Genomic DNA, 23306 nt, shown 5'->3' with positions numbered 1-23306 from the left:
TTGTATTTTTTGTAGAGATGGGGTTTCGCCATGCTACCCATGCTGGTCTCAAACTTATTAGCTGAAACGATCTGCCCATCTCGGCCTCCCAAAATGCTGGGATTACAGACATGAGCCACCGTGTCTAGCCTCCTATTTTAAATATGAGAAAATTGGCCTGGCACAGTGGCTCATGCCTGTAATCCCAACACTTTGGGAGGCCGAGTTGGGAGGATTACTTGAGCCTAAGAGTTTGAGACCAGCCTGGGCAACATGGCGAAAACTCCTCTCTACAAAAAATACATGGTGGCATGCACCTGTAATCCCAGCTACCTGGGAGTCTGAGACAGGAGGATCACTTGAGCCAGGGAAGTTGAGGCTGCACTGAGCCAAGATTGCACCACTGCACTCCAGCCAGGGTGACAAAGTGAGACCCTGTCTCGAAAAAAAAGAGGCCGGGCGCAGTGGCTCATGCCTGTAATCCCAGCACTTTGGGAGGCCGAGGCGGGTGGATCATGAGGTCAGGAGTTCGAGACCAGCCTGGCCAATATGGTGAAACCCCATCCCTACTAAAAATACAAAAATTAGCTGGCCGTGGTGGCGCACACCTGCAGTCCCAGCTACTCAGGAGGCTGAGGCAGAAGAATCGCTTGAACTTGGGAGGTGGAGGTTGCAGTGAGCTGAGATTGTGCCACTGCACTCCAGCCTGGGTGACAGAGTGAGACTCCGTCTCAAAGAAAAAAAAAAGGAAAATTTAATTTGATTACCAGATTGTAAATGGCAAATCTGTAATGTGAACCCAAGCAGTCTGACTCATACACTTAACCACAGTTATACTCCCTCTACTCTCTATGGAGAATATATCAACTTAATTTAGTCAAATTTGGTTATCAGTACCAGGCTTAAGGGAATTTAAATGTCAGTTAACTGCTGTATAACAGTGAATCAAAATCTATTTATTCCATGATCACCTTTTTTTCAGAAAAATAGTAGCAAAATTACTTGAATGACAACTTTGGGATCATATTTTACTACTTCTCTTAAATTCATTTGTCCCAAATTCCTGCCTTTGCCATGGGACTCTAGGCAGTTGACAAACTCTGTGAGCCTCAATGTCATCATTTATAAAATAAGGTTAGTGATACCTTACTCATGTGAGAATTAGATGAGATAAAGTATACAAAGCATTTGATGCAGTGCTTTTTCACTCAGATAACTACCATTGCATTCCATTACCTGATGTATCAAATCCAAACTTTTGCCTGGCTTTCAAAGTCTCCCTAGAAATGGCTAGATCCCACCCATTTTGATTTATTTCTTGCCTTACTTGATATATAAACTTTCTTCTGTCTCTATTCCTCTTGGGACATACACACCTTTCTTTTCCTCTCTTCTTCATTATCCACATCTTTAAGACCTAGTTTAAGTTCAGTCTTCTCCGTGAAAGCATCTCCAGTTAAACTCATATTGTTCCTTCCCTTTTTTGAACTCCTGTTGCAGTTATAATAGATATTACATTGTGGGATATTTCACAAATTCTTTGATATATGCTAGGTTTCTCTTTCCATCTAGATTCTAAGCTCCTTGAGAAGATAGATCATGTCTTAATATTTTTCCTGTATCTCCGCCAGAGGATCTAACAGAGTATCATAACTATTGTTCTTTGAGATCTAATGAGCTCATAGCTATTGTTCAACAAATACTTATTACCTGATTGAATAAAATAAGCTCCTAAAAATACCTTATAATATTATATAGGACTTTATATTGTCAGGGTGTTTTTATAACACTGTTAATACTTAATCCATATAATAGTCACAGAAAATAGGTAGAACAGATATTATCTTCATTTTTTAGGTAATAACACTGAGTTTAAATTACACTGTGGCTTGCCCAAGGATTCTTGGTAAGTAGCATTATTGACCCCACCCCCAACCCCTGCCATTCCAGTCCATTGTCCATTCTCTGTCAGGCTGCCAAAAATAATTTTCTTTTGAGACAGGGTGTTGCTCTGTCACGCAGGCTGGAGAGCAGTGGCACAATCATAGCTCACTACAGCCTCGACCACCTGGGCTCAAGCAATCCTCCCACCTCAGCCTACTGAGTAGCTTGGAATATAGATGTGCACCACCACATCCAGCTGATTTTTCCACTTTGAATAGAGATGAAGTTTCGCCATGTCTCCCAGTCTGGTCTCAAACTCCTGGGCTCAGCCAGTCCTCCCCCCTCAGCCTCCCAAAGTGCTGGGATTACAGACATGAGCCACTGTGCCCAGCAATATTTTCATATCAAAGATGAGATTGCATCACTCCCTTATTTAAAACCTTCCAACAGTTTCCCATTTTACATAGAATGAAATCCTGCAAAACTGCCACATTCAGCATACTCCAGGTACAGTGGCCTTCTTTAGCTTCAGCAGTCTTAGTTTGCCAAGCTTGTTGCTAGTCTGGGGCCTCTGCACTTGAATGTTCTACCCCTGGAACTTCACATGGCTTGTGCCTTCTTACCCTTGAAATCTCAACTCAAATATCACCTCCTCATTGAGGAAGTAATACCTATGTAAATTAACTCCCCTCCCTTGTCACACTTCATCATATCATCCTGTTTTATTTTCTGTATGGCACCTATTAATATCTCAAATTAGGCCGGGCATGGTAGTGCATGCCTGTAATCCCAGCACTTTGGGAGGCCAAGGCGGGTGGATCATGGATCACATGAGATCACAATTTCAAGGCAAGCCTGGCCAACATGATGAAACCCTATCTCTACTAAAAGTACAAAAAGTTAGCTGGGCATAGTGGTGCATGCCTGTAATCCCAGCTAAGAGTAACTGAGGCACAAAAATAGCTTGTACCCAGGAGGTGGAGGTTGAAGTGAGCCAAGACTGTACCACTGTACCCCAGCCTGTGCAACAGAGCAAGATTATATATCAAAATATATGTATTATATATATATTTTATATATATATCGAAATATATATATTTTATACATATCGAAATATATATTTTATATATATCGAAATATATATATCAAATTAGCTTGTTTTATATTTGTTACTAGTGTATTGTCTATCCCCACTAGAATGCTGGCCTCATAAAAGCAGTTTTTATCCTATTCACATCTGTATTCCCAGTCCCTAATAAACTACCTGACACATGGTAGAATCTTAATAAATATTTATTAAATAAAATAGCTAAGCCCAAATTAGACTAAAACTATGGCTTTTTTGCTCCTAATCCAGTGTACTTCCCATGAACATTTAGTTTTTGCAACTTTTTGTGGAAGCACTTACACCTTTGGAACTACAGTAAGAATTTGTGTTCAGAATAATGACATTAAGATGTGCTGTAGGATTCTCTATTATCAAAGAAAAATTTTATTCAGTTCAATAAACTAAACTAATTAAAGCAGGGATGTCATGGCATATTATTATATTAATACATTTAGAAAGATTTCCAAATAAAAAGACTGCTTTTTCTTTAGTTAACTAGAAAATTAAATTAACTCAGAGCTCTTTATGCCTCAAAAGTCCTTGTTAATTAGGATTGTTCTATAAATCTCTATTATTAGCAGAGTTCATCATCTGTTTTATTGCCCTGTTTATTAGGGCAGTCTGAGCAGGGTGTCTTTGCTCACATCCTGATATGTGTGTCCTAGTGAAAAGAAAAGCATTTCTGGATTCTCATTTTTTCCCTATTCCTTGATATAGGCATATTTCATGCTGTTAGTATAACAATTTTGTTTCCTTCTATCGGTTCTCTCTATAAAGCTGGAATGATATTATTGACCTATGAAGCAAAATAATTAAATTTAAGGTCTGTTTAAAAGAATTAATGCTTTGTGACGTTGTTTATAATAATAGAAGATTGAAAATACCCTAAAAGTCCATCAGTAAAGGATTGGTTAAATAAATTATACTGTATCCATGTAATGGACTATTATGCAGCAATAAAAAATAATGAGGACATTCTCTGTTTACCAATATAGAAAGATACCAAGATTTTAAAATATGATCCAGAGTAGCCTAGATAGTATGATACCTTTCTTTGTGTGGGTGAGGGGAGGAAAAAAATAAGAATGTAGTTTATTGTATATGCATAGAAAAATTCTAGAAGGGTATATAAGAAAGCAATAACAGTGATAACCAGATTGGGAAGTAGAAGGAGCAGAAACCAGCTGAAGGGTAGAGATGAGGAGAGGGAAATTTTATAACATAGCTTTTCATATGTTTTATATTTTTGAATCATACAAATGCATTACCTACTCAAAAAGTTAAATTAAAAGCAAGCACAACTAAAAGTAATATGTGGCCAGGTGTGTTGCCTCACGCCTGTAATCCCAGCACTTTGGGAGACCAAGGTGGGCAGATCACTTGGGGTCAGAAGTTCAAGACCAGCCCAGCCAACATAGCGAAACCCCGTTTCTACTAAAATACAAAAATTAGCCAGGCATGGTGGTACGTACCTGTAGTCCCAGCTACTCAGGAGGCTGAGGAAGGATATCGCTTGAACCTGGGAGGTGAAAGTTGCAGTGAGCCAGGATCATGCCACTGCACTCCAGCCTGGGCAACACAGCAAAACTCCATCTCAAAAAAAAAAAAAAGTAATATGTGATTCTGGACTGAATTCTGTACCAGATGAAAAATATTGCTATAAAATGCATTAGGACAATTAAGAAAATTGGACTGTGGACTATAGATTAGATTAAAATGTTGTTTTCTGTGTTTATCAACTATAACCTGGCTAACAGAATATCATCACTCTTAGGAAATACACACCAAAGTAAGTATTAAGGGGTAAAAGGCATAATATATACCACAAATGCTAAAAAAGTTTGAAAGAATAAATAATGTTATATATATGGGAGGAATGATCAACTAAATGTGGCAAAATGTTAAAAAAATGGTAAATCTGGATAAATGTTGCATAGAAGTTGTATTTTTCTGGGAACTTTTCTGTTAATGTAAAATTATTTCTAAATAGTTTTTTAAAAGAAACAATCAAAAACATTTTAATACTATGGAGATTACCTTATTATAAGCAATGGCTAAGATACAGGAGCCTCTTACAAGAATGTGAAGGGTTCTGGTTTTTACATAGTCATACTTTTCACTTTCTGGAGAAGTTTTTACCATCACTTTTCTGTTTCTTCCATGCCTATTGATGCTGGGTCAGAGGCAGTGGCAGGGGTAGTGACTGCATTTTACCTTGAGGTTGAAAAACACCAGGCCAAGTGTGGTGACTCATGCCTGGTGTTTAGGAGGCTGAGGCAGGAGGATCACTTGAAGCCAAGGGCTCAAGACCAGCCTGGAGAACAAAGCAAGACCCCGTCTCCACAAAAAAATTTAAAAATTAGCCAGGTATGTTGGCTTGCACCTGTAGTCATAGCTGCTTAGGAGGCTGAGGCAGGAGGATCCTTTTAGCCCAGGAGTTTGAGGCTACAGTGAACCATGATCACACCACTGCACTCCAGCCTGGGAGGCAGAGCGAGACCTTAGCTCTTGAAAGAGAGAGAGAGAGAGAGAGACAGAGAGAGAGAGACAGAAGGAGAATGAAGAAAGGAAGGAAAAAGAAGAGAGAGAAAAGAAAGAAAGAAAAACACCTGCCTACCTGCCTTTCAACCTGCTGGATCACCTTCAGTTGTATCTTCTCAACAGTTTAGGACATCAACAAAACAATAACAATGTGGCATTTTAAAAATACTTTGAACAAAATTTTCTAAGGATATCGTGAGATTGTGTGTATCTAGTGCTAAAATATATAGTTAATTTAGTGGAGGTAAAACTGCAGAAACATTTAATTGTTTGTCATTGAGTGACTGGATTTTTATTATTGTTCAATTAGATATTGTGGCAGTTGTAGAAACTTCACCATCTCTACTATAATTGACTTTCATTATTGATGCATGAAGATGTTTTTATTCTAACTAGATTGGCCTCGTAAGTGATTAGGTAGTGAAGCTTGTCTCATATTTAAGTGAAGAGTAAATTATTTGTATGAAGTGTCTAGAGAATGCCTAAAATTGATTATTTTGTATTCTAGGTAAGCTAAATTTTATTGTTTTGAATGAAGGCACTCTGCAGTCTTATCTAATAAATGACACAAAACAAATCTGTTATCAACTGAATTGTTAGTGTTTGTTTCCTGTCTGCTTGGGGAAGCTTATGATTTAGTGGTTTTTTAGAAATCCAGAAAGTAGGAATAATAATTATTCCCAACCCTTTTCCTTCTCACTGTAGAAAAAGTTTGTGAAGAATTGAGAAATAAATGCTATGAATAATCTTAAGCTCTTAGGTAGAAGTAATTGATCAAAACTAACTGGGTCATTTTTCTACAATTAGTGCAGAAAGCTAGTTTTTACTAATTGTTCCCACAGCTACTCCAGGCCCATTTCATGTCTAAGAAAACTAGGTCCCAGTGAGAGTCATGTGAGTGTCTTAGGCTTCATTGGTTAAATAACGTCCTTACCTGTAAGTGTATATTCAGATTTAGTGAATGTACTTCATGTGTTCATATAATAAATTTCCTAGAATAGCTATGAAATAGGTCATGCCAGTAAAAACTGTTAGTTTTGTGACTTTTTTTTTTTTTTTTTTGAGACTGAGTCTCACTGTTGCCCAGGCTGGAGTGCAGTGACATGATCTCTGCTCACTGCAACCTCCGCTTCCCAGATTCAAGCGATTCTCGTGCCTCAGCCTCCCAGGTAGCTAGGATTACAGGCACATGCCACCACGCCCAGCTAATTTTTGTATTTTTAATAGAGACAGAGTTTTACCATGTTGGCGAGGCTGGTCTCAAACTCCTGACCTCAAGTGATCCACCCACCTCAACCTCCCAAAGTGCTGGGATTACAGGCGTGAGCCACTGTGCCCGGCCGTGACTTTTTATATAGATCTGTAAACCAGCTTAAGTCATTTGAAAATGAGAGCATACTAAAAATGTAATAAAACATAAGTATTATTGAAGATTTTTCAGAGTCATCATTTTGAAAGGAGTTCTTGTGGTTCTTTAGATAATAGAAAATAATGAAAACTGAGTTAATGACACATCTTTTGCATATATGATATTCTTATTTATTTATTTGTACTGATAAGTATAAAAAGGTAGAAAATAATTCTACTTTGTATTTCAGGAAATTGAACTTCATATGACAACTAAGGATAAAGTATCTTAATGATGTATATATATATATATATAATCCACAAAAAAGCATTATAAAGCTGCATTTATGTAGAATTTTCAGCAATTTAGATCAATAAGTCATGATTCTTTTTTTTTTTTTTTTTTTTTCTCCAAAAGGGAGTCTCACTCTGTCGCCCAGGCTGGAGTGTAGTGGTGCGATCTTGGCTCACTGCAACTCCACTTCCTGGGTTTAAGCAATTCTCCTGCCTCAGCCTCCAGAGTAGCTGGGATTTCAGGCAGGCACCACCACAACCGGCAAATTTTTTTTTTGTATTTTTAGTGGAGCCGGGATTTTACCATGTTGCCCAGGCTGGCTGAACTCCTGACCTCGTGGTCTGCCCACCTCCACCTCCCAAAGTGCTAGGATTACAGGTGTGAGCCACCATGCCTGACCAGAAGTCATGATTCTTAAAAATAAAATTCAAAATAATCTCTTCTGTTGTCGATTAGGTTCTGTTCATAAATAAATATGCAGTCAAAAATAAATAATTGTTTTCAAACGAGGAGCTCAAGGAATTCTATGTAATTTTGGTTTACTTACCATTTATATATAATTATTTTCCAATCTATAAATCTAGTGATTAATTCTTATATTACCTAAAATGTTTTATAGACATGTTAGATTATTACATAATGTAAATGTATTATAAATAGTAATGGTTTCATTAACTTGAGCTCATTTTACTTATTTAGTACCTGTTTGGTTTTAGTTTATAGTTGTTATTTCCCTGTATAGTATAGCTTGTACTTGGAAGTAGTAAAACCGGATTTCTTTATAAGTATTTATGGTACAGACCTTTTCCTAAATCAGACTGCAGACCTTTCCCAAGTATTTCTAATAAAGTCTGCTTACTTTTTTTTTTGGCCTGTATAGTAGTTTGTACTATATATACTCTCTAGAAAATGTAATTCTGGATATTTGTGCCATAACTTTCAATTAATCAAAATCTTGTCAACTGCCACGTAGGCCCTCATGTTACAAAATGTGGAAAGTTCACTTACTTAAAGAGTTTGGCCAGGCATGGTGGCTCACGCCTAATCCCAGCACTTTGGGAGGCTGAGGCAGTCAGATCACTTGAGGTCAGGAGTTCAAGACCAGCCTGGCCAACATGGCAAAACCTGTCTCTACTAAAAATACAAAAATTAGCTGGGCGTGGTGGAGCACAACTATAATCCCAGCTGCTTGGGAGGCTGAGGCAGGAGAATCGCTTGAACCAGGAGGCGGAGGTTGCAGTGAGCTGAGATCACGCCACTGCACTCTAGCCTGGGCAATAGAATGAAACTCCGTCTCAAAAAAAAAAGTTTAAGCCAGATACAGTGGCTCATGCCTGTAATCCTAGCTCTTTGGGAGACCAAGGCAGGAGGATTGCTTGAGCACAGGAGTTTGAAACCAGCCTGGGCAACAAAGTGAGACCCTGTCTCTACCCACCCACCCCCCCCAAAAAAAAGCAAAAAATTGACCAGCTGTGGTGCTGCATGTCTGTGGTCCCAACTACACAGGAGGCCGACAGGAGAATCCCTCGAGCCCAAGAGGTTAAGGCTGGAGTGTGTTATAATTACACAACTGCACTCCAGCCTGGATGACAGAGCAAGACCTAAAAAAAAAAAGATTTTTAAAAAGATTGACTAAGTAAATGAGTCCTCTTCTTGAATATCAATCGTTCCAGGAGAGTCTTTTCATTAACATATTTATGTCTCTTGTTGAAAGTATCCGTTAAGAGCAAGTAGCAAAAGCTAGACAGAATATGCTTTTGAAGATTCTCCATGCTCTTTATTAATAGCTTTCTTAAGTTTCTCAAGATCTCCTTTTGCCTCCCTCTTGATCTTAAACGAGACTGAAGTTTATGAGTCTTTAGCCACTCTGTCCCCACAGGGATGCAAATTTATGATTTCAGAAGTTCCAGCTCCCGATAAGAAGCACTGTCCAATTGTTTGCAGATGTATCTTGTAAGCCAGATTTCATCACAGATAAGTCCATTCCACTGTCATGTGCCACATTTAAAGTATTAAATTAGGTTACTCTGTAGTCAAAACAAGTAAGCCCTGGTCCAGACTACGCTAGGGCAAGATCCCGTTGCACTGTCCTTTTTGTTCTGCCCATGCATTCAGTAGTAGCTTTCCCTTTTGCCAGTTGACAGATAGTGACTTCTTTGCAAAATATAACCAGATTAGGTTATTTTTAATAAACCAACTAAAATAAAGAATTCTTGACATTGGGAAGAAATATTTTAACAGAATAATAGTAATGTTTTTATTGTGCCATTGTGATTTTCTATAAAGAAACACCCAATATTCATTATTTATATTTTTTTAAATTTACAACTCTTTAACTGTATCCAACATTTCACTGCCAGGAATATAGTCAGGCTTCAAGCTTTATTAGAAACCCATGATCCAATCCATACCAACACTTCCTTTAGTTTATGGCTTCTGTTCATTTGCACTGTCCAGAAAGGTACTGCTACCATTTGTAGTCATTCCAAAAAAAAATGTGAACTACCTAGATATAACTCTCATAAGACGTATACAGCAGCATCTGTATGCTGAAAGTTACCAAAAAAGTATTACTTGCAAATGATTTTGCACCTTAGTTCCCAAGTGCCCCTGTACAGAATATGGAGCTTATATCCTGTCTCTCTTTGAATGATGAGTGCTGAAGGAGCTTCAGATGTTACTGGGTGAGCTTGTATTGAGTGTTAACAAAGAGAAGTCATTCTGCCTTTCTTTTGCTCTAATTGCAGAAAGTGAAGTCACTGCTTTTGCTGTCTTGGATCAAGACCAGAAAGAAATTATTGACACCAATGGAGCTGGAGATGCATTTGTTGGAGGTACAGACTAATTTATTTCATTCTTACTTACAAGTAAAACATTTTAACCCTTGTTTCTACCATATAACCAAGATTTATTCATTTAATAACTTTTAATTTCTTCTTTTAAATAATTAACTTCTGAAGTTCTTTCCATATACTTCTATCATTGTCAGTATTATAAGAGGATTTTACCACAGGAAAAATTTGTGTTTGGAAAAGGTAATTTGCTACTATGCTATACCCCAGTCATTTTCACAAGATTAATTGTATCTGTCAGAAAATTGCATAAACAAACTGCATCAAGTACAGTATATAGTATATTCATAGCCCTTCAGGCTTAAATGTTAACACATTTTGGTTCTTTAAAACAAGTTGTGATGAATATTAAACAGTATGCTAATAACTAAGGATGATGTCTTTGGATGATATCCTTTGGTTAAAACATCTGTTTCAAACACACTAGTGGTTGTTTGTTATACTAAGAAGGGTTAAATTTTTGCCTATTTTTGGCTCAATAAGAACTGGCAAATTTTATATGAACTAATGATTTTGGTAATGAATACTCAAAAATAAAATCAAGACAACAGAAGATTTTTGGCTTGTTGACTTAGATTGATCTAAAATCTGATTCAAAAATTCTTTTGATAAATCTAAATTCCTTCTAGTTAAGTGTAGTTAATTAAGCTAGTTTATAGTCTCTAGAAAGCTTTCACTTCCTCAAAGATACCCCAAAGGGGTGTTTCCCGGTCTCTGTTTCTTTCTCTTAACATCAAGCCAGACTAGGTTAATTTAAAAAAAAAAAAAAAAAAAGCAAGCAAGTGGAGCTGACCATTGTCCCTTTTTCTCTGGAGGATAATTTGAATCATGGGAAACTTACTTAAGTTTATGTGATGGTTTTAACTTAATATTTTATTTTAATGGTCTTTTACCAACATAAATTTTTATTTTTCTTTCTCTAAAACTATTCATGCCCAGTCTTTTCTTTTTTCTTTTCTTTTTTTTTTTTTTTGAGATGGAGTCTCACTCTTTCTCCCAGGCTGGTGTGCAGTGGTGCAATCTCAGCTCACTGCAACCTCTGCCTCCCGGGTTCAAATGATTCTCCTGCCTCAGCCTCCCGAGCAGCTGGGACCACAGGTGCGTGCCTCCACACCTGGCTAATTTTTGTACTTTTAGTGGAGATGGGGTTTCACCATATTGGACAGGCTGGTCCTGCCCAGTCTTAAATGAACTATAACCATTAGGATGCCCCATGCCCTGTATTCTTTGGAAAGAGTCTGTACTACAGACAACATTCTACTTCACTGTTATGATTGTGTTTTTTATTTCCTTGCTTGGAAAGTCTTCATTAGTGATAATATTAGAGTACTTAGCAGCCAATTTTCCTATTTTTTACTCTTTAGAGCTATAGATGTATGTAGGCTAAAAATATTTTATTCTGAATTTAGCCATATTCTGTAATACATTAAGAAAACTCTAGTGATTTCTTGGTTAGAAATTGGTCAAACCAGGAATCTTAGTCTAGAAACTTTTAAACTTATACACTGTATGTACATTACTTAAGTACTTTAAAATCTTTAAAACATGAAGTATTCTATTTCTTTGACATTCAGTAGGACACATAATGAGGCCATCATAGATTTGATGGTGACCTAAATAGCCACTACCTCTGGCCTTGGGTTACTAGGCTTCCTGGCCCTGCAACAACAGATTCTGTTACAGACACCTAACTATCTGTAATGCTACCGATACTAGGTGAGAACATATAGACTTTTTGAGGGAGAGAGAGGCCATTCTTAGGATACTGAGGTAGGAACAGCTAGCTACCATTTGTATTGTGGTTACAGCAATAAATAAACTACTTCATCAAAGCAATTGGGATTTTTTGTTAGAGGATTTTTCAGCCTCTTTTTATCTTACTTCATTATATTTATTGTTGGGGTATAGTTTGGTAGGCAAAAAAGAAAAAGAGTATAGAACAGAGATCCACAATCTTTTTTTTTTTTAAAGGCCAAATAGTGACTGTTTTAGGCTTTGCAAGTCATATACAGGCTGTATTGCATATCTTCTTGTTTTGTTTGCTTGCTTGTGTTTTGTTTTTTTACAGCACTTTTAATATGTAAAAACCTTTCCTAACTCTCCAGCTATACAAAAACATACCATAGGCCAGAGTTGGCCTACAGACTATAGTTGCCAAACACTTTTTAAATCATGGGCAGCTTCCTCATTTTATTCATTTCTAGCATTTCAAAGCTCCAAACACTGGATTTCACTACACATTGTTGAAATCAGAATAGAGAAAAGTGGAAGGCAGGTAGAAACTAGGCAGAACTTTACTGGTGATACAATTAGATAGCCATTTTTCTCACTTTAAACCTACTCAGTTCCCAGGCTAATCACATCCCAAAACACTGGGTCATGCAATGAGATGAACATCCTAATGTCAGTTTGTTAATGGAATACTCATGTTGCCATCTTTAGCACATTCTGTCAAATGTGAGTCAAGCTACAAAGTAATAGCAATAGATAACCTTTATACAGTACCCACTAACCAACAATATCTTAAACACTTTATATATATATATTAACTAATTTAGTGTTCACAAAAGCTTCTTGGGGGTAGATTATTTTTACCCCTACTTTACTGATGAAAAAAACAGAGACAAAGAAAGGTGAGATAATGTGCCCATAGTCTCATGGCTAGAGAGTAGCAGAGCCAGGATTCAAACCTAGAAAGCCTGGCTCCAAAGTCAGTGCTTTTACTCAACACTAATACTGCTTCTCTAAACATTTATGTAAATCTCATCATTAAAACTGAGAACCACAGACCAGCCTTCCTGACAAAAGCTGGTTTTGCCAGAGAATCTTCCTGTTATCTGAGTAGATGACTTCATTTATTGAAAGGGATGTTTTGTAATCTGACAGGGTTCTGAGGACTCTAAGGTAAGATTGTTGAGGAAAAGAAAGAAAAACTGAAAGGGAAGAGAATCCAAGAACTGTAGTCCCTGGTGAGTTTGAACCAAGAGCTTTTTGCTCAGCAGTAGAATCGATTGCACTACAGAGATACAGAAAGCCAAATGATAAACTTGCTTAGTTAGCATGGACTCTGAATAAGAGAGTTATATGAATCAGCTGTTTAATAGTGAAGCGGGATATTTCCCTAAGCCCTTCTCAGGCAGAAACTGTGGTGTGTGGGCGCTGGAACTAGCCGGCCACTTTGGTGCCAGCAGGAGCAAACTTCACTCACTCACTTCTCCACCGCTCACAGGAGGGGGAGCACACGTGAGCAGGTGCAGGAGCTGGGCTGAGCACTTTTGGGCACTGGTAAGAGCGAACTCTATACCAGACCAGTGGCAGCATCTAAGGGAAGGTGTCCATGACCCCTGGATCCCCAGAAGAAGCGTTACAGTGCCCTTTTAGCTTTGTTGTCCATAGACAGCTTAAGCGTTAATAGCTCAGTGGAGTGACCCTCCATTGTCACCAGTGTGACAGCCCTTTGCACCCACACTAATGGCACCCGAGTTCTTGTCTGGTGTCCAGGATGAATGAGGTCACACAAACGAATTGGAGATGGTAAATGCAGGGGATTTTATTGCCAATGAAAGTGGCTCTCAACAGGAAGGAGAGCTGAAAGGGGGATGGACCAGGAAGATAATCCCTTGGAGTCCAGTCATCCCCAGCCAGACTCCTCTCCAAAGCTATGCCATCAAGCTGTCCCTCTGAAGTCAAGCTGCTTCTCTCTGATGTCCAACCATGGTCTCCAACATCCAGCTGTTTATCCTCTTCTCCTTTCTCTGTCGACTGAGCCTGGGGTTTTTATGGGCACAAGATTGTGGGTGGGGTGGGCCATGGGTGATTTTGGAAAAGGCAACATTTGAGCAGGAAAACAAGGATGTAAATTCTCACTTTGGGCCATGGTATTAGGCTTTTTGGCTTTAAGATGGGGCACTCACCAGAGACCTACCCTCTCCTGCCCAGAAATTTGCCTGCCTCCTGTCCCTATCAGTAGCACCCATCTAACAGCCTGATGCATCTATCTTGCAACAGAAATGGTCTTGTTAGGTGGAAATACTAAAAGATCCATTGGTTAAAACCCGCTGCTCCCTCTCCACACCAGCAGGAGCCTTTCTACTGGCATTAGAAATAACAGCTGTTGGCTTGACACAGTGGCTCACACCTGAAATCCTAGCACTTTGAGAGGTCAAGGCAGACGGATCACTTGAGGCCAGGAATTTGAGACCAGCCTGACCAACATGGTGAAACTCTGTCTCTACTAAAAATACAAAAAATTAGCCGGGCATGGTAACATGCACTTGTAGTCCCAGCTACTCGGGAGGCTGAGGCCCTGCCCATATGGAAAAATTAACAAAATGGATCAAAGACTTAAATGTAAGTACTAAATCAGCCAGGTGTGGTGGGAAATCATGCCTGTAATCCCAGCACTTTGGGAAGCCGAAGCAGGTGGATCACTTGAGGCCAGGAGTTTGAGACCAGCCTGGCCAACATGGTGAAACCCCATCTCTACTAAAAATAGAAAAATTAGCCGGGCATGGGAAGTCCCAGCAACTTGGGTGGCTGAGGCAGGAGATTCACTTGAACCCAGGAGGCAGAGGTTGCAGTGAGTCAAGATCTTGCTACTGCACTCCAGCCTGGGTGACAGAGTGAGACCCTGTCTCAAAAAAATTAATTAATTAATTAAAAAAATAATAGTTGTCGACTCCTTCCACCTTGGGAATGAATCTCAGGCAGTGGCAACTTTTACATTTACTATGTAGTTTATTTTTCTTTGCTTCATTGCCTAATTAACATATCTTCTTTCTGATTGACACATTCTATCTTTGGATGGTTAATATATTCATCCTGTAACTTTCAAGTTTTGCTGGCCTGAGTATTTCTGTCTTTTGTGACTTTGCATATCTATATTTTGGTCCACTTTGTGGTAATTTAACTCTCTGAAGGGCAATAATTTTCTTTGCATAAATTTCAAGTTTTGGATAAAGTATCACTCCAGCTACCATGTGCTAATTATCTATATCAGTACCAGAGTGCCATGTGTTCCTTTAGCCAGCTAAAAAGATATATGACTACATCATGGATTTTCATGTATAATTTAAAAATGAGTAACCCAAATGTACATAAATTAAATTAAATTAAATTCATAGTTCCATCTCACGGGTTTAGTGACAGTAACAAATCCCTCCAGCCTCTACAAGCATCGCTCCTTGTTCTATTTGGAGGTCTTAAGCACTTTGTGATATTTGCTCTTTATTTGTCACGGCCCAGCCCTGATAGAACTAATCTTTTCACATTCTTCCTCAAAAGCCCAAGTGCTAGGATTGTACTCTTGGAAATGGAGACAATTCTATAATCTCTAAGTATGATTTCCTAATTTCCTAGGTCAGGAAAGAATTTCTTCCTGTTGTCCTGCTGTGCTTTGTCACAGCAGGTCTGCCTTTTCATTTGGAACCCTCTTTGTCACTGCCATAGTAACAAATGGAAACATTGAGAACATTTTGTGACAGGCACTGTCATTGTTCCCAGTGAAATCTCTTCCCCTGTGTCTTCCCAGTAAATGAAACTGAGAAGAAAAATCATAACAAATAACATGAAAGAGGACCTAATCAATATGTTCCCACTGGGCTGTCAATACCAGCCTGTGTTAATCTAGTATGATTTAGTCATATGTTTTATGGACGGGACCTACAAATCATCTTTAGACTGAAAATGAGTACACCTTTGACAGATTATGTGTAGGCACTTATATACAACTCTCAGATAAAAGACTAGAGGCTTCACCCAAGAACCAACATTCTTAGAATTTAAAAAAAAACAAAAAAACAAACAAAAAAAACCCTTCATTAAGTATGGTTAAGAGCCACATATAGATTAGAAGATTTTATTTTGTTGGTTTTTGTTTTGTTTTGTTTTTGTTTTTGTTTTGAGATGGAGTCTTGCTCTGTTGCCCAGGCTGAAGTGGAGTGACACAATCTCGGCTCACTGCAACATCTGCCTCCCAGGTTCAAGCAATTCTCCTGCCTCAGCCTCCCAAATAGCTAGAATTACAGGCATCTGCCACCACGCCTGGCTAATTTTTGTATTTTTAGTAGAGATGGAATTTTGCCATGTTGGCCAGGCTGGTCTCAAACTCCTGACCTCAGGTGATCCACCTGCCTCAGCCTCCGAAAGCACTGGATTTACAGGCATGAGCCACTGTGCCTGGCCAAAATATTTTATTTGGAATGATAATAAAGTAACTGTGCTGCCTCATAATACTTTTTTTGGAGGGGGAGATGGGGTCTCATTCTGTCACCTAGGCTGGAGTGCAATAGCACGATCGTAGCTCACTGCAGCCTCAAACTCCTGGGCTCAAGCCATCCTCCCACCTCAGTCTCCCGAGTAGCTGGGACTACAGGGTTTTTAAAAAAATTTTTTGTAGAGACAGAGTCTCACTCTGTTACCCAGTCTGGTCTTAAACTCTTGGCCTCAAGCAGTCCTCCTGCCTAGGACTCCCAAAGTGCTGGATTACAATTCATTAAAATGACAATTCATTTGGGATTACAGACATGAGCCACCACCCCCAGCCAGAATACTCTTTATTTTAAAAATCGTCACAACAGCTTCAGCAGAAAAAATGTATTACCCTTAAAAATACTACCTATAATATGCAAATGACTCTGAAAACCACTTAGCAATCACAATGCAAATAATTCTCGTATTTCCCATCTAATAAAAAGGAACACTAATTTCACTCTCTAGGCTGGGAGCAGTGGCTCACACCTGTAATCCCAGCACATTGGGATGCCAAGGCAGGTGGATAGCTTGAGCTCAGCAGTTCAAGACCAGCCTGGACAACGTGGCAAAACTCTATTTCTACCAAAAATAAAAAAATTAGCTGGGCATGGTGGCATAAGCCTGTGGTTCCAGCTACTCAGGAGGCTGAGGTGGGAGGATTGGTGGAGGCTGGGAAGTCGAAGCTGCAGTGAGCTGTGATTGCACCCCTGCACTCCAGGCTGGGTGACAGAGCGAGATCCTGTCTCAAAAACAAACAGAAAACAATTTTATTCTCTAATTCATGTTTAGAAAAGAACATTGGTTTAAAAAAAAATTTTAAAGAGTTGTTTTCAGAATAAGGATGGCACTTCCTCTTCACGTGGCACCTATCTATACTTCTGAGAACCATAAAGACTCTCTAATTATCTTCATATTTTCTATCCTCACCTTGTTTCTTTGGTCCCAAACATTTATAGCTTCCTCCCCCATTCTTCTTAATTGCTGCTTCATTGTGCTGTGCATAGAAGTGGTGCAGAATTCTTGGGATTTTTTTTTTCTACACTACCCCCTTCCTTTGCTCTCCATCTCAGAAGGCTAGAAGACAACTTGGTAAGTGTTGAATATATTGTTTCTCAGACTTCTTCACACAAAAACCAAAACCTTCATATGACCCACGTCTGCTGAGGATTTACTTGATGGTGAGCAAGATGACAGCTGCCCACTGCTAAACAACCCGATGTCAACAACTCTTTTTCTTGTCTTTCTGCTCTAGTGGGACATTTTCTCTGTTTTATTTCTTGAGCAGAAATTTTTCTTAAAACCATCAAATGAACTGTGGAATTGGCTTGGTCATTAGGAATATGAAACAGACCAGGCGTGGTGGCTCACACCTGTAACCCCAACAGTAATCCCAACACTTTGGGAGGCAGAGGCAGGAGGATCACATGAGGCCAGGATTTCAAGACCAGCCTGGACAGCACAGTGAGACCCCAGTCTCTACAAAAAAAAAAAAAAATAGCCAAGCAGGGTGGCATGTGCCTGTAGTCCCAACTACTCAAGAGGCTGAGGTGGGAGGATCGCTTTAGCCCAGAAAGTTGAGGCTGCAGTGAGCTGAGGTCACGCCACTGCACTACAGTCTGGGCAACAGGGGGAGACACTGTCTCTACAAAAAAAAAAAAAAGGATATGAAACATTCATCACAGATAGTAGTTCAAGTTCACGCAAGATAAGGGAAGAGAGAGCTATACCCTTGCACAGTGATAGGTTACTTTATTACATGCTACACTAGTGTTATACATCCAGAGTCTCAGTCAAGCTGAAGCTAGACCAGCACCAAATTTCATAAACACTGTCTGTGATTATTTGAGCCTTCGTTAGTTAAAAAAATGTAAAGATTATCCTCTCCAGCCATGATTTTAAAAAAAGAGAGAAATCACTTTAGTTTATGTGAAATGCAGGATGATTTTAGAGTGAAGCCTGTAATTTCTCATCAACACAAATGTTCCCTCAAAGACCTAATATCCTGAATGGCCTCCATCTAGAAGCGATTGTAAATAGATAATGGAATTGAAAGGACTTTATCTTCTGGGAATGTGGATAAGACACAGTCTGAACCATGCAGGCTATCAGACTCCAAAGCTCAGATGTGAACCTTAGGTTTCTTATATTTGATGATTACTGAGAAATATTTATTCTAAGAAAATGATGTTGATATGGAAATTTTTATTTAGTTGCAGAGGTCCACAGGAAATGTCATAAGTAAAATTTCAGAAGTTCATTTTCTTAAACAGAATTGTGACATAACAAAATATATGTGTGTCAGTTCCCTGACCTAGAATATTGGTAAGCCAATTGGAAGTAATTTGAATCCTATAATTCTCTCAGCTGCTATTACATGAATCTGGTCAATTTTACATGTCATATCTGTCTGATACATCTAACATGTATCAGTTAGCTTTTACTGCATAACTAACCACTTTCAAAACCTAGTTACCTAAAATAACAGCTCATTTATTTAGCTCCACAAATCTGTGGGTTGACAGCTGGGCCTGTGCTTACCTGGACAGTTCCTCTGGCCTTAGAGTGTTGAGAGATTAAGTAATTTGCCCAAGATCATATTGAAAGCTAAGATTCAAACTCAAAATTTGGCCTCAAAGTTCTTAGCCCTAGCCATTTTGCTATACTCCCTTTTATTACTACAACATCTTACCTTCCTCTCTAAAGGAGGAGAAATAGCCAAAGTGGTTTTATAAACACTGGTCTGTAGACTGGTACCTGTCTATGACATAAGAGTTTTCATCAGTCCTTATCAAAATGTAAAAAGGCAGGGGCAAGAAAGTAAATTTCTTTTTTTTTTTTTTTTTTTATTATACTTTAGGGTTTTAGGGTACATGTGCACAATGTGCAGGTTTGTTACATATGTATCCATGTGCCATGTTGATTTCCTGCACCCATTAACTCGTCATTTAGCATTAGGTGTATCTCCTAATGCTGTCCCTCCCCCCTACCCCCACCCCACAACAGTCCCCGGAGTGTGATGTTCCCCTTCCTGTGTCCATGAGTTCTCATTGTTCAATTCCCACCTATGAGTGAGAACATGCGGTGTTTGGCTTTTTGTCCTTGCGATAGTTTACTGAGAATGATGTTTTCCAGTTTCATCCATGTCCCTACAAAGGACACGAACTCATCATTTTTTATGGCTGCATAGTATTCCATGGTGTATATGTGCCACATTTTCTTAATCCAGTCTATTGTTTTTGGACATTTGGGTTGGTTCCAACTCTTTGCTATTGTGAATAGTGCCGCAATAAACATACGTGTGCATGTGTCTTTATAGCAGCATGATTTATAGTCCTTTGGGTATATACCCAGTAATGGGATGGCTGGGTCAAATGGTATTTCTAGTTCGAGATCCCTGAGGAATCGCCACACTGACTTCCACAATGGTTGAACTAGTTTACAGTCCCACCAACAGTGTAAAAGTGTTCCTATTTCTCCACATCCTCTCCAGCACCTGTTGTTTCCTGATTTTTTAATGATGGCCATTCTAACTGGTGTGAGATGGTATCTCACTGTGGTTTTGATTTGCATTTCTCTGATGGCCAGTGATGATGAGCATTTCTTCATGTGTTTTTTGGCTACATAAATGTCAAGAAAGTAAATTTCTATAAAACTAAATGTATTCGGTTTTAAATCTTGCCCTTCTTACTTTGAGGGAGTTAAATTTTCTTTCTTTATGAATAATGTTGGTAATAGTGGATTTTTAAAAAATGTTCTTATCTAGCAGAATTAAAGTTTGCCAGCTCTGTGTTTATCCCTAAAATCTTTTGGGCAAGTTTCAATGTTCTATGAAATCCCAAAGTCTGGGATTCACTGATCAACCATATTTTTTCATAAATTCTACAAAATTATTTGGCCAGTTTTTTTTTTTAATGCCACTAAAAGATTAGTGATGACTTGAATGCTGTTCATGTTGGGCTTTTCTAATATCTGACCCATTTCTTCATATAAAGAAGATGAGTATAGGCCACACACAGGGGCTCACGCCTGTAATCCCAGAACTGTGGGAGGCTGAGACAGGTTGATCACTTGAGGTCAGGAGTTCGAGACCAGCCTGACGAACATGGTGAAACCCCATCTCTACTAAAATACAAAAATTAGCAAGGTGTGGTGGTGGGTGCCTATAATCCCAGCTACTTGGGAGGCTGAGGCTGGAGAATCGCTTGAACCCAGGAGGCGGAGGTTGCAGTGAGCTGGGATGGCGCCACCACACTCTAGCCTGGGCAACAGAGCAAGACTCCATCCCAAAAAACAAAATAAAATAAAAAGTAAACAAGACAAGTATAGAACTGTAAGTTCTATACTTACTGTTAACAGATGAGTACAGGCCACACATGGTGGCTCACGCCTGTAATCCCAGCACCTTGGGAGGCCAAGACGGGCGGATCACGAGGTCAGGAGATCGAGACCATCCTGGCCAGCATGGTGAAACCCCGTCTCTACTAAAAATACAAAGAAATTAGCCAGGCGCAGTGGCAGACGCCTGTAGTCCCAGCTACTCAGGAGGCTGAGGCAGGAGAATGGTGTGAACCTGGGAGGCACAGCTTGCAGTGAGCCGAGATCGCGCCACTGCACTCCAGCCTGGACGACAGAGCAGGACTCCATCTCAAGAAAAAAAAAAAAAGCCGGGCATGGTGGCTCACTCCTGTAATCCCAGCACTTTGGGAGGCCGAGGCGGGCAGATCACCTGAGGTCGGGAGTTCGAGACCAGCCTGACCAACATGGAGAAACACCGTCTCCACTAAAAATACAAAATTAGCCAGGCGTGGTGGCACATGCCTATAATCCCAGCTACTAGGGAGGCTGAGGCAGGAGAATCACTTGAACCTAGGAGGCAGAGGTTGCGGTGAGCCGAGATTGTGCCATTGCACTCCAGCCTGGGCAACAAGAGTGAAACTCCGTCTCAAAAAGAAAAAAAAAAAAACAGATGAGTACAGAGCAATAAGTATAATATGATGTGTTTTGTATTTTGTTAAAAATGGTCTTATGTGTGTATGTTGTATGTATACTTATAAAAGTTCCAGGAAGAAACACTCCAAACATCTAACAGTGGATGTACTTGGAGGTGGATGAATGAAATAATCACTTTCCACTCTGTATGTCTGAATTTTTTTTTTTTTTTTTTTTTTTTACAATTTGCCCTTATTGGCTTCGTAATTAATGTAATCTTTAAATAAATAAAATCACATGTGTGTAGCACTGAGGCAGAGCCTAGTCAACCTTAGTACCTAGCAGAAATCTTCACTGTGGTAAATAAGTCATCAGACACAACATTTCAAACTATGTGATAATTTACATGAAACGTAACCTCTGATGTTTTAAGGCTACTTATCAGCAGAGGTCTGAATAAAACAAAATTAGCAGCATGATTGTCAAATTAACAGCTACTCTCTCTTCAGATATATAAGTTCTGAAACTAGGGGTATAAACACAGGCTTTTAATTTATTTTTCATTTAATTATCCAATTAACATTGACATTTTATAGAGTTTAGATATATTTCTAGCCCACAAAGTAAATGGCAAATTAAAAACTGATTTCTGTCATCAAATGCTCTTAAAATTTTAGAACCATCCTGCTATGAGAAATTTTCAGTTGATCAAATGTAGGTTTTTGAACTGAGTTAAATAATAACAAAATTTAATAACAAAATTATCTTGCTTATGAATTAGGGCATAAGCACAGCTTCACATAAACAATGTTACCATCATCTTATCCCAGCAGCTATTACTTTGCCCCATTGAATCTTTTGTTTTTAACTATATTGTTTAGAGTGTTCGTGCTGAAAGGAAAATTTTAAAAAATCATATTTTCTGGTTTTCAGTTTCCAGTAGTGAAACTCTTTTCAAATGAGATCTTATCTGAATCAGAATGAAATGAACCCACAAAAAAAAAAAAAAGAAAGAAAAAGAAAGAATGAAATGACACTAAATAAACTCCCATTTGTCCCTATCCACATTTTATTTGGTGGCTCATGATGTCAGGTAGGAAAACCATGATCTATTCAAAAGCCCCCATTTGATGAATGAAGAACGTAAGGCCCAAAGAAAGGTAAAATGAGTTGTCCAAGGGAGTTAATTGGAAATACGAGACAAGAAGCCAGATTACTGAATTCATGATGCAGCAGTTACTTATGTTCATAATCCAAATGAAAGTTGTCAGTTAAGGCTGAGTGCGGTGGCTCATGCCTGTAATTCCAGCACTTTAAGAGGCCGACATGGACAAATCAGTTGAGGTCAGGAGTTCGAGACCAGCCAACACAACGTGGTGAAACCCCGCCTCTACTAAAAACACAAAAAATTAGCCAAGCATGATGGTGGGCACCTGTAATGCCAGCTACTCGAGAGGCTGAGGCAGGAGAATTGCTTGAACCTGGGAGGCGGAGGTTGCAGTGACCCAAGATCATGCCACTGCACTCCAGCCTGGGCGACAGAGTGAGACTCCATGTCAAAAAAAAAAAAAAAAAAAAAAAAAGTCAGTTAAGCCGTCTGTTATTTAGTCCTCTTGGAAACATATAGGTCAAGAGTCAATATCCCAAATGCACAGAAGGAGGGGTTTTTTGTTTTGTTTTCTTTTTTTGTCTTGATGTTTGACTTTAACAATAAACAGAAGCATATGCTAAACTTTTATTTTGGGAACCACATCAAAAGATCACACATTAGCTTTAAAATCAAATTCTGACCCAGTGTTGTACATCTATGTTCCATGAAGAAGAATGACTTTTAAAGCAGTGTTTTGAAAGTGATTAGGGTGAAAGGGCATCTTATCTATATCAGTACAAAATACAATTAAGATCATTTTTAAATTGATGAGCTTTTGGTTTTGTTTTTAATTCAAATACAATGTCCCATACCATGTTAACAGAACTTAGTAAGTTTCCATTTTTAGCCACCACAAAGAAGGAATAAGAAGTTATTCTCATAGCTGTAGCTATAGGACAATAAAGTTATTCTTATAGCTACAGTACTGACCACTTGCCTGTATATTACACATTGCTTCTCAATTGCTCA

The 23306-nt window shown here is 38.9% G+C and overlaps 1 protein-coding gene across 6 annotated transcripts in view; it reads left to right on the top strand.

Moving 5' to 3' along the window:
- ADK (adenosine kinase) overlaps positions 1 to 23306 on the top strand; it is a 599984-nt gene that overhangs the window by 549499 nt on the left and 27179 nt on the right. For all 6 annotated transcript variants that reach the window (XM_055275674.2, XM_055275676.2, XM_055275677.2 and 3 more), the window contains one exon: positions 9902 to 9988. In XM_055275674.2, the coding sequence (XP_055131649.1) occupies positions 9902 to 9988 (87 nt within the window). The remainder of the gene's footprint in view (positions 1 to 9901; positions 9989 to 23306) is intronic.

Source organism: Symphalangus syndactylus, chromosome 4, assembly GCF_028878055.3.
Source record: "Symphalangus syndactylus isolate Jambi chromosome 4, NHGRI_mSymSyn1-v2.1_pri, whole genome shotgun sequence".
Taxonomy (NCBI): Eukaryota; Metazoa; Chordata; class Mammalia; order Primates; family Hylobatidae; genus Symphalangus; species Symphalangus syndactylus.
Note: the sequence above shows the minus strand (reverse complement) of the source record. Positions and strands in the feature narration are given on the sequence as shown.